Source organism: Balaenoptera borealis (genome assembly GCF_965194805.1).
Source record: "Balaenoptera borealis genome assembly, chromosome: 3".
In the NCBI taxonomy this organism is placed as follows: Eukaryota; Metazoa; Chordata; class Mammalia; order Artiodactyla; family Balaenopteridae; genus Balaenoptera; species Balaenoptera borealis.
The window spans coordinates 85,889,659-85,904,699 of record NC_138866.1 but is presented as its reverse complement, the minus strand read 5'-3'; the positions used below and the strand labels follow the sequence as shown (position 1 = coordinate 85,904,699).

General features: G+C 40.1%; 1 protein-coding gene across 7 annotated transcripts in view; it reads right to left on the bottom strand.

Moving 5' to 3' along the window:
• Positions 1-15,041, bottom strand: part of TMEM62 (transmembrane protein 62) — a 45,710-nt gene that overhangs the window by 23,681 nt on the left and 6,988 nt on the right. The window contains exons 1-5 of one of the 7 annotated variants that reach the window (XM_082388768.1): positions 10,322-10,637; positions 9,934-10,045; positions 8,635-8,772; positions 6,357-6,402; positions 2,436-2,577 (exon numbers count right to left, since the gene is read on the bottom strand). In XM_082388768.1, the coding sequence (XP_082244894.1) occupies positions 2,436-2,577; positions 6,357-6,402; positions 8,635-8,772; positions 9,934-10,045; positions 10,322-10,501 (618 nt within the window). In that variant the 5' untranslated portion in view covers positions 10,502-10,637. Of the gene's footprint in view, positions 1-2,297; positions 2,381-2,435; positions 2,578-6,356; positions 6,403-8,634; positions 8,773-9,933; positions 10,046-10,321; positions 10,638-15,041 lie in introns of those variants that run through there. The other 6 variants (XM_082388773.1, XM_082388769.1, XM_082388771.1 and 3 more) reach the window with 6 other exon arrangements.

Here is a 15,041-nt window from a genome sequence, read left to right as displayed (position 1 = left end):
TTTATAATAAGTATATTACCTCTAAAGCTTAAACCCTACTAAACAGTGACCTGTATGGACCTCTGTAAGTTTCAAACTGTTTAAACATACAATTTATTTGATCCTAAAAATAACTCTGCACTAACTAGGACAGGGATTATTCCCATTTGATAGATAAAGAAACAGAAATAAACAATCTTTAAATTACATAAATTTTTTTCTTTGTTTATAAATTTCTTTGCAGCAATGAAGAACCACTAATCTTTTCAGCCCTGTATACCACAGTGCAATTAATAAAGAGGATATTGAAACTAAACTTCTAAAACAAGATGTACATATGTCCACAGAAAGCCTTGTACCTGAATATTTACAACATTCTACTCATAACAGACAAAAACTAGAAAACATCAAAAAACTGCAGTATATCCATACCCATACAATGGAATATACTACTCAGCAATAAAAAGGATACACACAGTAATACGGATGAATTTCAAAAACATACTAAGCAAAAGAAGCCAGACACAAGAGTACATACTGTATGATTTCATTATGTAAAATTCTAGAACAAACAGCACTAATCGATACTGACAGAAAACCCGTCAGTGGTTCCTTGGGACTGCAGGTGAAGACTAACAACACCAGAGAACTTTCTGGGGTAATGGAAATGTTCTGTCTTGATTGTGGTGACAGTTACACCAGTATACATTTGTCAAAACTCTTCAAATACTCAAAATGAGTGCATTTTATTGTCTGTAAACCATCCCTCATAAAGATTATTTCTAAAATAACTTGTATATATAAAAATGTACATTAATATTATCTCCAAAGTGCTTATAGCAATGAATTCCTGGCTCCTACTTTCAGAGTTTCTAATTTGGTAAGTCTCAGACAAAGCCTAGGAATCTGCATTTTACAAAACAGTTGCTTTTCATGCAGATTATCAAATCATACCTTAAAAAACACCATTCTAAGGGGTAGGCGTTAAAATAATAAGCTGATCAACTCCGTCTAAAGACACTCAGTAGACAGGAAACAAAATATACCTTCCTGAAATAAAATGTCTAATAAACCCAAAGCATTTAACAATATTCTGCTCAAGTTTTTTTGAACCCTCATACCACTTTGAACCTTTCAGCACTTAGCAAATTCTGCCTTTTATTATAGTTATTTCTGTATAGGTCTTAAGCCCCACCAGTACATTAAATATTCTAAGAGGCCAAGGACTTGATCTTATCACCCTTGTATTCTTATATATGGGCACATATGTTTTGCATTTGGGCACGTGCTCAATAATGAGTTGACATTTGCTGTACCAAGAAATAATTAGAGGTTCTCAGATGTGACTTTCCATACAGTTTTAATCCAGCAACAATTTTCACCGAGCTTAACGAAAAATACTTTAAAAGAAACTTATTTAGGACTTCCTTGGTGGCGCAGTGGTTAAGAATCTGCCTGCCAATGCAGGGGACACAGGTTTGATCCCTGATCTGGGAAGATGCCACATGCTGCAGAGCAACTAAGCCCGTGCGCCACAACTACTGAGCCTGCGCTCTAGAGCCCACAAGCCACAGCTACTGAAGCCCGTGCACCTAAAGCCCGTGCTCCGCAACAAGAGAAGCCACTGCAATGAGAAGCCCGTGCACTGCAAGGAAGAGTAGCAAGTGCACCGCAAGAAGAGTAGCGCCCGCTCGTCACAACTATAGAAAGCCTGCATGCAGCAATGAAGACCCAATGCAGACAAAAAATAAATGAAAAAAAAAAAAAAAACTCATTTACTTCCATGGTTGCCCTTCTCTTCCCAAAAAAATATAGACCATTAGTTAGAAATGGCAACTGTATATGTTAATATAAATGTTTCAGACATTAAAAAAAAAAAAAAAAAAAAGAAATGGCAACTGTGGGGATTTAGGAATATACCATATAGTATACAAAGCTGTATGCCCTGCACCTTGCAAAGTGCATGCTGCACTTAGTACATATTTATTTTATTTTAAAAAAATATTTATTTGGCTGTGCTGGGTTAGTTGTGGCACACAGGATCTTCGTTGCAGAATGTGGGCTCTTTTAGTAGCAGTATGCGGGCTCTTAGTTGTGGCATGCAGGATCTAGTTCCCTGACCAGGAATCAAACCCTGGTCCACTGCATTGGGAGCAAGGAGTCTTAACCACTGGACCACCAGGGAAGTCCCAGTACATATTTAACAAATGTTTACTGAATTAATGTAAAATGTGAGGTACTGCTTTCCCAGATTTTGGAACAAGGACAGGGATAACAATAATAGGGTTCAAGTAGTCAATAATTTCTTCTAGCCATACCTGTAACCACAGTAGAATTTTCCTCGAGCATTTCTAGATAAGAACTTGTTTACCTAGTATAACTTTAAGTGAGCCGCATGTATCTGGGAAAAGATAAAATAGGTTAGCTGCAAAGGGAAGTGAGATTTTTTACTGTACCTGATCTAAAATTCCAAAGAAATTAAAAGGTCTCTTAGGCCCTGGATTTAGAGTGGCATCCAAAGAGATGAAAGAATAGTTGCCAAAGGGAGTACTGTGGACGTAATGGAAAGAGCCATCCCTACGTACAGCAGAATATTTCCTAAAAAATACAAGACAGGAAAGTTTTAGTGTAATCATAAAATGACAGATTGAGTTTAAATTCCTGCCCTAAAATCACACTATATTTTGCCTCCCTTTGAAAAGGAAATTTCCATGATCTGACAGAGAAATACACAAAACTAGATCCACAATGGATACATCGATTAAAAGAAATTTTAAAGATTTTCTCCCACTGGCTCCGAAGATTCAGGCAAACATATTCATCAGTAACCAAGCACAAGGTCACCAAGCAAAGCAGAGAAGTAGGTGGCTGATTTAGGTGGTCCACTTAACATTTTAAAAGAGATTAGTCAGAATCCAGGGAAATAGTATTTATCAATCATTAAAAATTTTAGTGAGGGCCTTCTAAGTACCTAGCAGAATTCTTGGTGTAGTGAGATACAACTGTTTACTTCTTGAAGCAGGACTGCAGAGGCTTAAGTCACAATAAAGCCTTGCAAAGATGAAGTCATCAAGCCAGGAGAAAAATGTTAGGTCTGGGCCAGTAAATCTTTTATCGGTTCCTAAAAATATATTCAAAACATACACAGGGTCCCCATCCAGTAATGAAAGTCCTCACCACCTTAAGTATCAACAGTATTCAAGTGTCCAGAAAGTTGGAGAGTGAAGAGCAGGGAGAAAGGATGGGTAACAGAGTACACAGCGTCAGCACTCATTAAGTATTTGTTGAATAAATGTGAAAGAAAGTATAGATTATATTTGGAGTATACCTTTATTATTCAAATGTCAGAACATTATAAGAAAATATCTAAGTGTCTTATATCATGTTTTACCTAAGAGCACATATGAAAAAAATACAAATAAAATTCTGAAATTTAATGTGCTATCAGGGAGCTATTTTTAAGCAACAACAGCCAACAAATGTATCAAAAATAAATATATTATCATAGATATTACAATTAATAGTCAATTAGCTCTATTACCTCTCCTCTTGGTATTTTTTGAATTTCTATTTCAGGGTTTTTTCCTCATTAAAATTTGTATTTATATTTTTCCTGCTTAGTTTGTTTTCAGAGTTATTCTTCAGGATCTTATAATCTTACATATGTTGTTTCCTTTCCTACATTTTTGACATATTAAAATCCAACTATCTAAAATAAAATCCAACTACTTGAAAGCAGAGGTTAAAATATACAATAGTTTTTGAATTCTGGATTTTGGCATCTCTGAGGCATTGTAGAGATCAAGATTTAACCTTAAGATTTTTTTCCTTCCAGTTGATATTTCTGTAATGTCTATATCTCTAGCAAAATGTCACATATTAAATCCGGATAAAGTTTAGGTGGTTAGAAACAAAAATATAAAGGTAAGAAACTTTAAAGTGACTAATAATTTTACCTTCCCAATAACTAATCAGACCCTAAGTCCTATTGATTCTTTGAAAATGTCTCTTAAGCCCATTCCCACAGTTGCCATCAAAGATACAAACAGTTAAGAAGAAGTAAAAGATTTTCATCTCTGTCCTTTTCCTTCCTCACACTAACAAAAGAGGACAACCTCCTCTTCCAAGTTAAGGTGACTCTAATTATATGTTGACCAATGCTTTTTGACCTACCATCCTCAAATTCATGTCACCATCCCCATATCCATGACCCTTTTTCAGACAGGTATATCTTATATTCATTTCAGGCCTTTTCCTTATGATGGTTAGACTGCTGCAGGATTCTTCTATTTGGTCTACACAACTCTAATCTCTCCCTTTTTCTTTTTATCTCTATCCCTATTTTGTTGTGTGTCTGCCCTTTATAAAATACTATTTTCATTGTTACTTATCTCCTTAGGAACCTATACTGGATTATAAACTTATCCATCACATCTAAATTTCTGTGCTTGTCACCTGACACCTCCATAAATTGGCTCTACACTATCTATCCAGTGTCACACCAATCCTCAATATGAACCTTTATTCTGGTGATAGCAGTTTCCTTACTGCCCCCCAAAAGCTCATTCTAGCTTTCTTAATGTATTTTTTTTAATTTTTAATTTATTTATTTGGCTGCATCGGGTCTTCGTTGTGGCACGCAGGATCTTCGTTGCAGCATGTGGGATCTTTCAGTTGCGACATGCAGGATCTTTTAGTTGTGGCATGCAACTAAAGCTCGGTTTATACTGATCGTTTCAAAATATACCCCTCAGAATTTCTTACTTCTCCAAATGCTACCCGTCTTTTAAGACTGGACACAATTTTCACTTCTTTTACAAAGTCTTCTCTAACTTGCAGCTAGTAGATAAGTAAGTTCTAGAGATCTAAAGCACAGTATAGTACTTATAGTCAACAGTACTATATTATAAACTTCAAAGTTGCTAACAGACCAGACCTTAATTGTTCTCACCACAAAAAAAGAAACAGTTAACTGTGTCACTTGTGATAGGGTTTTTAGCTAACCCTATGATAACAGTCATATTGCAATATATAAATGTATCACATGAACACACTGTATACCTTAAACTTACACAATGTTATATGTCAATTATATCTCAATAAAAAATAAAAATAAACAATAAAGTCTGCTCTATGTCCACCCCATGCTAACCTCTGCCTTTTCTGATTTCTCATAGTGATAATTAAGTGTAATAAATAATCTAGCATTTCACAGCCATTCCTTCATGTTCTTTTTTTTTTTTTCATGTTCTTTTCTAATTGTTTCCTGAACAATTTTTATCTCCCTTAGCTAGACTTACTTGAAGGTAGAGGCCATATTTTTTAATATTAGCTCTTGTATCTCTCACACTATCCAACTAATGATAGGCTCTTAAGACTTGCTACTTGACTGACTGACAGTGTAAAACAAAGCTACTGAATACCCTGGAAGAGAAAGTGAAATTACAGCCAAAAGAAGAATTCCAATACAGTGAAACTAGAGAATGAGTTTTCTAACTCAAAGATCCTTTCATATTCATGGCCTTTTTCATATTCATGCACATAAATTTTTTTTTAATATTTGTATGACATACTGGACAAAGCAGCCAGGGGTGAACAACTGGGCTCTTCAGCCGCCCCAGAGGCTAAGAGAATCAGTATCTCAGCATTCTTAAAATTCACAGTACTCTGGTTGACAAGCTCTGATCTAAACGATTTTTGCTGTGCATCAATGGCAAAAAAAAAAAAAAAAAAGTCTGTATAGAATATTAAAAATACCATTAGCCAACAAAAAGCATTAAAGTATATGAAATAAAAAGAATAAAAGGGACTTCCATCGTAGTGCAGTGGTTAAGAATACGCCTGCCAATGCAGGGACATGGGTTCAATCCCTGGTCTGGGAAGATCCCACATGCCGTGGAGCAACTAAGCCCATGCACCACAGCTACTGAGCCTGCGCTCTAGAGCCCACAAGCCACAACTGTTGAGCCCGCGAGCCACAACTGCTGAGCCTGCGTGCCACAACTACTGAAGCCCCTGTGCCTAGAGCCCGTGCTCCACAACAAGAGAGGCCACTGCAATGAGCCCACGCACCGCAATGATGAGTAGCCCCTGCTCGCTGCAACTAGAGAGAGCCCTCATGCAGCAACGAAAACCCAATGCAGCCAAAAATAAATAAATAATTTTTTAAGAAAAGAATAAAAGGAAAGAAGAGGTCCAAGCAAACAAAAAATGAATCACCAAAATAATAATAATAATAATAAACGAAAAGGCTCCTTTTCTAAATTACCAGAGGTTCTTTTCTCTGTTAAAAAATGTTTTCACCCATTCAGTGAATTGATTGCACCCTCCTTGTAACAGACTGTACATTGTGGTCTGTCGTCTGTTCATTACAGTACCTGTAATAATTCTCAACACTCTCCAGACTTGGAATGTTGAATGCATCTAATTAAAAAGAAAAGAGCAAACATCATCTATATTAAAAAGAAATATGCAAACACGTTAATGACTAAAGAAAAATGACAATTCTTTCAATAACACTTTAGATGATAGATGCCAGTTAATTAGATTGGCATTTAATTTTAATTTTTAAAACTTGATAATAGAATTCAGGTTAACTGGAAACTTATCTAAAGCACCTAGTACACTGAAGAACAATAAATATTTTGAATTATGTGCTACTCAGAATAAATCAATTTGAAGTTTTAAGACTGGACCACTGTTGCTGCTGTTTTAATTGTGTGATTCTGGAAGCCAGGAAGGACTGGATTCATGCCTGATATATGGATCCATGTCATGGGTTTCTAAACAGCAGATGACTTTGATAACAGGGCCAAAGCCCCTCTCTTTTTAAATCTTAAAAAAGATTCAGTAACAAAGAAGTTATATAATGGTAAGGGAAAAGGTTAGGACATCATAGAATACTTATCTGGAAATATAGTAATTTCATAGAGCTTGATTGCTTGGTTGCAATAGCTAAAATTGTTTATCAGCTTTGACTTCCAAGAATCCACTACATTTCTAATAACCTTAGAAAGTAAGCTGTAAGCTCAATTTAGGCCAAAAGAAATATTATTGTGTATATAATCCTCTTGCTAAGAGAACAATTCTGTTAGAGTTAAATCTTCTGGTTTTTTTTTGGCAACACTGCACGGCTTGTGGGATCTCAATTTCTGAACCAGGGATTGAACCCAGGCCATGGCAGTGAAGTGCTGAATCCTGACATTTAGACCACCAAAGAACTCCTTATTATAGTTAAATCTTAATAAAGATTTATATATATATACACACGCACACACACACATATATACCATAAGCATTTATGCCTATACAAGTCAAATTCAATGATTATGAACTCCAAAGGACTATCCAAATTATTCAATCACAAAACTCCATTTGATATTTGTTACTTTAAATATGTCAGTAGTTTGGCTTGGAAAACTTTTTTAATATACACAGATTTGCTTTTAATTGCAAAAGAATTTGACGTGTACCCTTAATTAAGATCAGGGAAAAGAGGGAATGTAAACATACCAGAGGAAGATGTAAGCCAGAATCCTATTTTTAATTTATAATTTCTAGCTGCTTTGTAAGAACTATGGTTGACCCTTGAACAACACAGGTTTGAACTATGTCAATCCACTTATATGCAGATTTTTTTCAATACATACATACTATAGTACTACACAGATCCTTGGTTGGTTGAATCCGCAGATGCATAGGGCCGACTGAAAGTTATATCCAAATTTTTGACGGCTTGGGGGTCGGTGCCCCTAACCCCCACGTTCTTCAAGGGTCAACTGTTTTTATAAAGAGGGATTTTCCGATCTAACCAATAGCTGTGTATTTCAACAGATAGAATTTAAAAAGATAGCTTTTTAAAAATATATAAATAGGTACTCATCAGCAACGAATAATCAAATGAAGCAGACAAATTAAATACTTAAGTAACCAATAAGAAAGTCAACCTTTATGAAACAAACAGATCTACCATCAGGACTCCTGGAAAATAGTTCATTTCCTTATTAACACAACAATCATAATCTAAAAAATGGGAAGGGGTTATCCATTTCTCTCTCCATGCATATTGGGATATATTTGTAATTTTAATTTTTAAATATATATCCAGCAAAACTCAATCTTTGTGATGTACAGTTCTATGGATTTTGACAAATGCATAGTCATGTATCTACCACCACAATCAATATACAGAACAGGTCTATCACCCTGCAAAATTATCTCATGATGCCTCTTTGTAGTCAGCCTCTCCCTCCATCTTCAAGCCTTTGCAACCACAGTTTGTTCTCTGTCTATAGTTTTGCCTTTCCCTGAATGTCATATAAATGGAATTATACAGTAATGTAGACTTATGGGTTTGGCTTCTTTCACTTAGCAAAATTATATCTTTTTAAACATCCATCTGCATGGATTTTGCTATATGCTTTTCTTCCATGTAAAGAAGAAAGAAACCATACCAATTTCCCCCTCAAGGTCTAACAGTGACATCTGAAGTTTTAAAATCACATATTATAGTTGAATTTCATAGTTGTGGCCTTTAGTATATCTAAGCTTACGTTACAATGTCCTATTTTGTAATTTTACAATTTAAATTGGAGAATCTAGGCTCCTGAAGGAAAAAAAATCTAGTCTTAATTATAACTGGGACTTGACTCTTACCATGATTTCCTTTGATATCGAGCCACTTGGTTTTTTCCATGACCCTTGTCTTCTTCAGAATACCCTGGTAAGTTTGCCATTCTGCCTCTTGCTGCCTGGATCCCAAATTTTCCTTTGTTTTGGCATCTGTCAGGTCTCCTGTAGGTTTACATAAGAATTGAATAGCAATGCAAAATAAAGCTGGGTTGGGGGTTCAATTTTTTTTTTAATGCACACTGAAGAACAAAGATATTTAAAGTACTCAATATGCATTAGCATTACCACTTATGAATCCATCTCTGTCCAAAGCAAGCCATTGAAAATAAGACTCTCAGCACAGGCTTTATTTGTTTCTTACAGGTTAGCAAGTGCCTATTTAACCTCCTGTGATAGTAGAAATGGGTTGTGGAAAATGTATCTTTAAAGGGAGCAGTACAAAACGTATCTTGAGACTGTGATGAAATGAAAACTCTTTAATAAGAAATTCCAACACTTTGGGAAGGTGTAAATATCTATGGTAACCTTATTTTCCAAACCCCAAATCAGGATATGTGATCTGACCAACTATTATTTTTACAGCAAGAAACAATCTGGAAGGTGTAGTTTGGAAAATGAAATACCAAAATTTCTGGGAAACTAGACACATATTTGAAATTGAGATCGTGCATAAAATGAGGACTCCATCATATCAGCAGGTGTTTCAGTAAGGTGGGTGAAAGATGAATCCCCCAAGAGCCAGGAGAGATGCTCCTTTAGCTTCTTCTCCAACACAGTTGGGAGCAAAGGGTTTGGGGTTTGAACACTCTAGGGAACCAAGTCACAGAAGTACCAAAGGATGGAAAAAAAAAAAAAAGTGTCCTGAGTTACCTGAAGCCTCAAACAACTGACAATATAAGATTAATACTGTAAAGAAAATGGGAAAGTTAAGAAAAAAAGAAGAAGAAGAGGAGGAGGAGGAGCAAAACTGTTCATTTCTGGTTAAAGGGCTTTCTCTAAGTCTCTCTCAAATCCAGAGATGCAACAACAACAACAAAAAAACAGATAACAGATACGGCAGACGGAACACTAACACGAGAATCATGAGCCTTGCTTCCACCGCTTGGACGAAACCTTGCTATGGCAAGTCATTTAGCCCGGATCTTGACTCAGTTATCCATAGGCAAAGGAAATTATAATATCCTATCTCCTCTACAGGAGGAGGACTCACCTGAGGCTGTGGCTAAAGTTTTCCTAATGTCCCCAAATTAAAAGGCTGCAGCCCTGTCTGCATTGTACCATCCGGACCACAGAACAACATGACAGCACGGCAATCCTCCCTACCTGTTGCTAGGACGAGAGCTGGTTGAATGATGTCAATAGTTTCAGAACAGAACTTCTCTAAGTCTACAGCTCTGCCTGGATCGCGAAACCTGCTCAGGTGAATGTCGGATATCTGCCGAAAGCAGGTATTAAACAGAGATATCTGAGTCAGGAAGAGGCAGCACGAACAGAGACGACCCAGCGGCTCTCTCCGGCGGAAGGAAAAGGCAAACACGCAGTGCATCAACGAAACCCCCAGGGAAGGACGGAGCACCACCCCCCTCTCCCCCAGCCCAGAGGGTGGGCCCAAACAGGAGCGGGTCGCGACCCCGCGGAAACTGCTGGCGTCTCACCGCGCGGCGCCAGCTCTGCACCCACCCAGCCCCCGCCTGGGCTCCCGCTGCGTCACCTGCAGACCCCAGAAGATGTTGCTGGCTCCGGGGCCCGGCGCAGGGTGCGGGCTCCGGGGGATGCGGGGCTGGGGCAGTGGCGAGGGCGGCCCGGCCAGGCCGTAGTGCTCCAAGAGCACTGCCGCCAAGGCCGCGGCCGCCAGCCCGGCGACCACCCTGACGGCCAGCGCTGCGGCCATTCCGCCCGCCGGGGCGTGGCACCCTTGTGCGGGGCCGGGGCCGGCACCTGCACCGAGACCGAGCGGTGCCCCCCGGGAGCTGCTCTGGCCGTACTTCCGGACTCTATGGTCGCGGGGCCTACGGCGCTGGTCTGGTCCGCCGCCGCTGGCACTTGCGCCTGGCTGTGCACCTGCAGGCCGCCCGCGGCTCTGCGCTCGGTTTGCTAATGCAATGCGGAGTAAGAAAAAAAAACCTTGACCCCCAGCGCCACTCGCAGTAGCCGTGGGGTGGCAGGGAAGGAGCCCGGGTCTGGGAGGCGGAGGCTAGCGTCCTGACTCCGCCTTAGTCAATCATGCCGGCGATCGGTTTCCTTGCAAAGCGGAGTTAATACCTACCGAGCGTACTTCACAGGGTTGTTTTGAGAATCAAAATATGTATGAGGACGCCTTTTAAAAATTGCTGCACACATGTGGCAGGTGGCTTTCTCTGGTTCCTTCTGATTATTAACAAAGTCGCTCCGTAGGTTTTCTATAGATTTAATCCGTATGTTTTGTGAAAGTTATTTTTTCCTAAAACTGATTTCATGTGCACTTGGTTACGTAATAGTCTAATACGGTGGTGTGCCATTCATTTATTACATTTTAAAATACTTCCTATGGGCCAGGTACAAGAGAAGAATTACATTTGGGTCCTGCCCTTAATTTATCTAACCATTCCCTTATTGTTGAACTTTTGGATTGTTTATTATGTTCTGAATAAACATTTTTGAATAAACATGTTTTGAAAAACATTCTGGGTAAACATATTTCTGTTCTTAATAAACAGTTTTATATGAATAGAGCCACCTTTTTAACCCCTTTTTGAGTTATTTTATTGGGCTGTGTTGCCAGTATTTAAGTTATGCCTATTTCAATTCATTAAATATTTTTTTAGTACCTTTGGAATTCAACACATTGATCTAAGCAGAAAACATAAAGAAACATAATGGTAAGTAGCTAAAAAGTTGACTATCTTAGAAGTTTATGTAGCAGAGAGAAATACACAAATGAGGTTGAGAAGAACATGCCATTTTGCTACACGTGACATTGAGATGTAAAAGGCTAGAGGAAGGTTAAAACCTGGAGAGATCACATCTTTGGAGAGAATCTGGAAAAGTTTAATTAAGGAGGTGGCATATAAAGGATGGATAGCATTTCTGAGTGGCAGAGATTGGGGGCGGGGTGGGGAGAAGCACTTTCCACCAGGACCTAACAACATGAACCAGAACATTAAGGTGTGAAAACGCAGGTCGTGTTGAAGAGACAGTGAGAGTCTTCCTTATCCAGGGGTTGGGCATCTGTGGATTCAACCAACCCATGGGGGTGTGGAAGCTGCAGATACAAAGGGCCAAATTTGGGACTTCGGCACCCAGTGGTTTTGGCAGTTGGGTGGTGGGGGGTGGAAGGTGGGGACAGACTCCTGGAACTGAAACAGGAGGGAAGGGGGCAGGGCACAACCTTTAAAAGAATGACACAGCTGTTGAGGATACAACAAAAACTGGTTAGAACCGCGTACATAGGTCCAAGATGGCGGGAGATTTACCTTCCAGTAGACCTTGAGCCTCATTATATGCTCATTGTAATACATTAGCATGCTAAATGACACACCACACCCACAGGTGCCATGACAGTTCCAAGGCTGACCACAAAAGGCCAAAAAGTGGGCAGAGGCCCAATTCCTGGAAATCCCTGCCTTTCCCCCAAAATAGCTGAAATAATCCTCCCACTCATTAGCCTATGAAATTACCCAGCCCATAAAAAACTAACCATGCCGTATTTCGGGGCCACTCCCACTTTCTCAGAGGGACTACATTCTGTCTTTGGAGTGTTTCTCCCATGGCCACGCTCACCTACTGATATGGTCTGCATTCTGTCTGTGGAATGTGTATCTCTCTAAATAGATCCACTTTTTTTTTAAATTAATTAATTAACTTATTTATTTATTTTATTTATGGCTGTGTTGGGTCTTCGTTTCTGTGCGAGGGCTTTCTCTAGTTGTGGCAAGCGGGGGCCACTCTTCATCGCGGTGCACGGGCCTCTCACTTTCGTGGCCTCTCCCGCTACGGAGCACAGGCTCAAGACGTGGAGGCTCAGTAATTGTGGCTCACGGGCCTAGCTGCTCTGCGGCATGTGGGATCTTCCCAGACCAGGGCTCGAACCCGTGTCCCCTGCATTAGCAGGCAGATTCTCAACCACTGCACCACCAGGGAAGCCCAATAAATCCACTTCTTACCTATCACTTTGCCTCTTGCTGAATTCCTTCTGTGCTGAGACATAAAGAACCTGAGTTTCATTAAGTTCTGAGACCAGGTATGTGATCTCAAATAAAGACAGTGGGTTCGAGTTCCAGCACATGGGTTCAAGTCCCAACCTGAGTTTTCGCTGGGTTCAAATCCCATCTGAGTTGTGCAGTTTCAGAACCAATACCCCACACATACCAAGGGACACTGTACTTTAGTTTCATTGGGGCTGGGTTATACCTAGAGGAATTAGACCGGACCCTTTGTTTGATCCACATTGAAGAAGTGAGACAGGAAGGGGGCAGGGCACAACCTTTAAAAGAATGGCATAGCCATTGAGGACACAACATAAACCGGTTAGAACCAAATAAGTCCAAGATTGTGGAAGATTTGACTTCCAGTAGACCTTGAGCCTCATTATACACTCATTATAATACATTAGCATGCTAAATGACACACCCACAGGCGCCATGACAGTTCCAGGGCTGACCATAAAAAGCCAAAAAGTGGGTGCTGGCCCAATTCCTGGAAATCTCTACTCCTTCCCCAAAATAGTTGGAATAATCATCCCACTTATTAGCCTATGAAATTACCCAGCCCATAAAAACTAACCACCCCATATTTCAGGGCCACTTTCTGGGATAGACCACATTCTGTCTACGGAATGTGTATCTCTCTAAATAAACCTTTCACTTTTCTATGACTCACTCTTGAATTCTTTCCTGTGCAAAGCCAAGGACCCTCACTTGGCGGCCAGTCCCACAGACTCACTCAAGACCTGGGACATGACCCTCCTCTTGTGCCCTTTTTTTTTCCTGCAACAGAAAGCCTCTATAAATGCCAAGGGTGAAGATAGATCTGGCAATGGCATAGGGAACCAATTAAACAGAGAGATGTGGCAGAGAGTCCTGTTAAAAGAATACTGCACTAATCCTGTGTAATGATCTGAATATGTCCCCACAAAATTCATATGTTGATAGTATTTGGAGGTGGGGGCTTTGGGCTCCAACCTCCTGAATGGGATTAGTGCCTTTATAAAAGAGACCCTAGAAAGATCCCTGGCCCCTTCCACCATTTGAGGATGAGGCAGGAGATAGGTGTACCCCAGGCTGAGCAGCTGGAGTTTGTCCCCTGTGGGGGGACAGTAGCAGAGAGGAGCTGAGCCCTGCCCAGATAAAAGATAAAGAGACCGCATATTTCTCATTCTCGAAGTCAAGGAGACCTTCCCAACTACACATGCGCAGAAAGGCTCCTTGGAGGTCAAAAGAGGAGTGACGTCAACTTACCCATAGGCTTCTTCGCTAGAATCCATCTTGGCTAAGAGATGTGCATGCGTGCACACATGGGAGGACCCTGAGATAAACCAAATACGGACTCAGAACCAGGCAAAGCAAGATGATTGGCCAGAGGAAACCCAGAACAAATGCCCCATATAAGTGATTCAAACTACCACGAGGGCACAACTCTCTCTCTGTGACCGCCCATGTGTGTCTATTCACAGGTACTCTTTTTCCTCCTAATAAACACTTTACTTGTTTCACTACTTTCTGTCTCCTGGGGAAATTCATTTCTACAAAGCCAAGGGCCAGGGCCTTGTCACTATGTTGCAATGTAAATAGCAGTGAGAGTTTTCTTTCTTCTTCTCCTGAGAGCAAAGAAAACAAAGGGAACAGCAAACAGGCTAGAGAAGAAACATAACTTGGCCTGAAAGAGTTAATCACTCCTTGTTTTACTTTAGCTGTCACTAATTTGTAGTAACTAGATTTGTACTTTACAAAGCTAATCTCACTCCCTGACACTATGTAATTTACATTTGGCACCTATCACTGCTAACTCTGTGTGAGTTACATCCTCACACAGGATGCCTGTCACCCCCTAACCTTATAACCTCCAAGCACTTACATTCTATATGCCCCTGGTAACAAATCACTCCCTGTAGTTTTTGCATTTCAGAAACAAGGTCACCGGCCAATAAACCAGAGGCAAATGGACACAATTACCACACTGCCGGACCTCAATTACCCAACGGCCTGACGGCCAGCTATGACTGTTTTGAAATAATGCAAAGGAAAGGAAGAATGCAAGACCTTCACTACTTTGATCCTTATTGTACCCACGACTGCGAGCCCCGCATATAAAATCTTCCCTGATTCCCAAGGAGGGGTGGACACAGTTCTTGAGACACTAGCCTGCTGTGTCTTCCCTTCTGCCTGGCGGAAAAATAAAGCCATCTCTCTCTTCCTCCAAAATCCCTGTCTCCATATTTCTGTTCAGCATCGGTG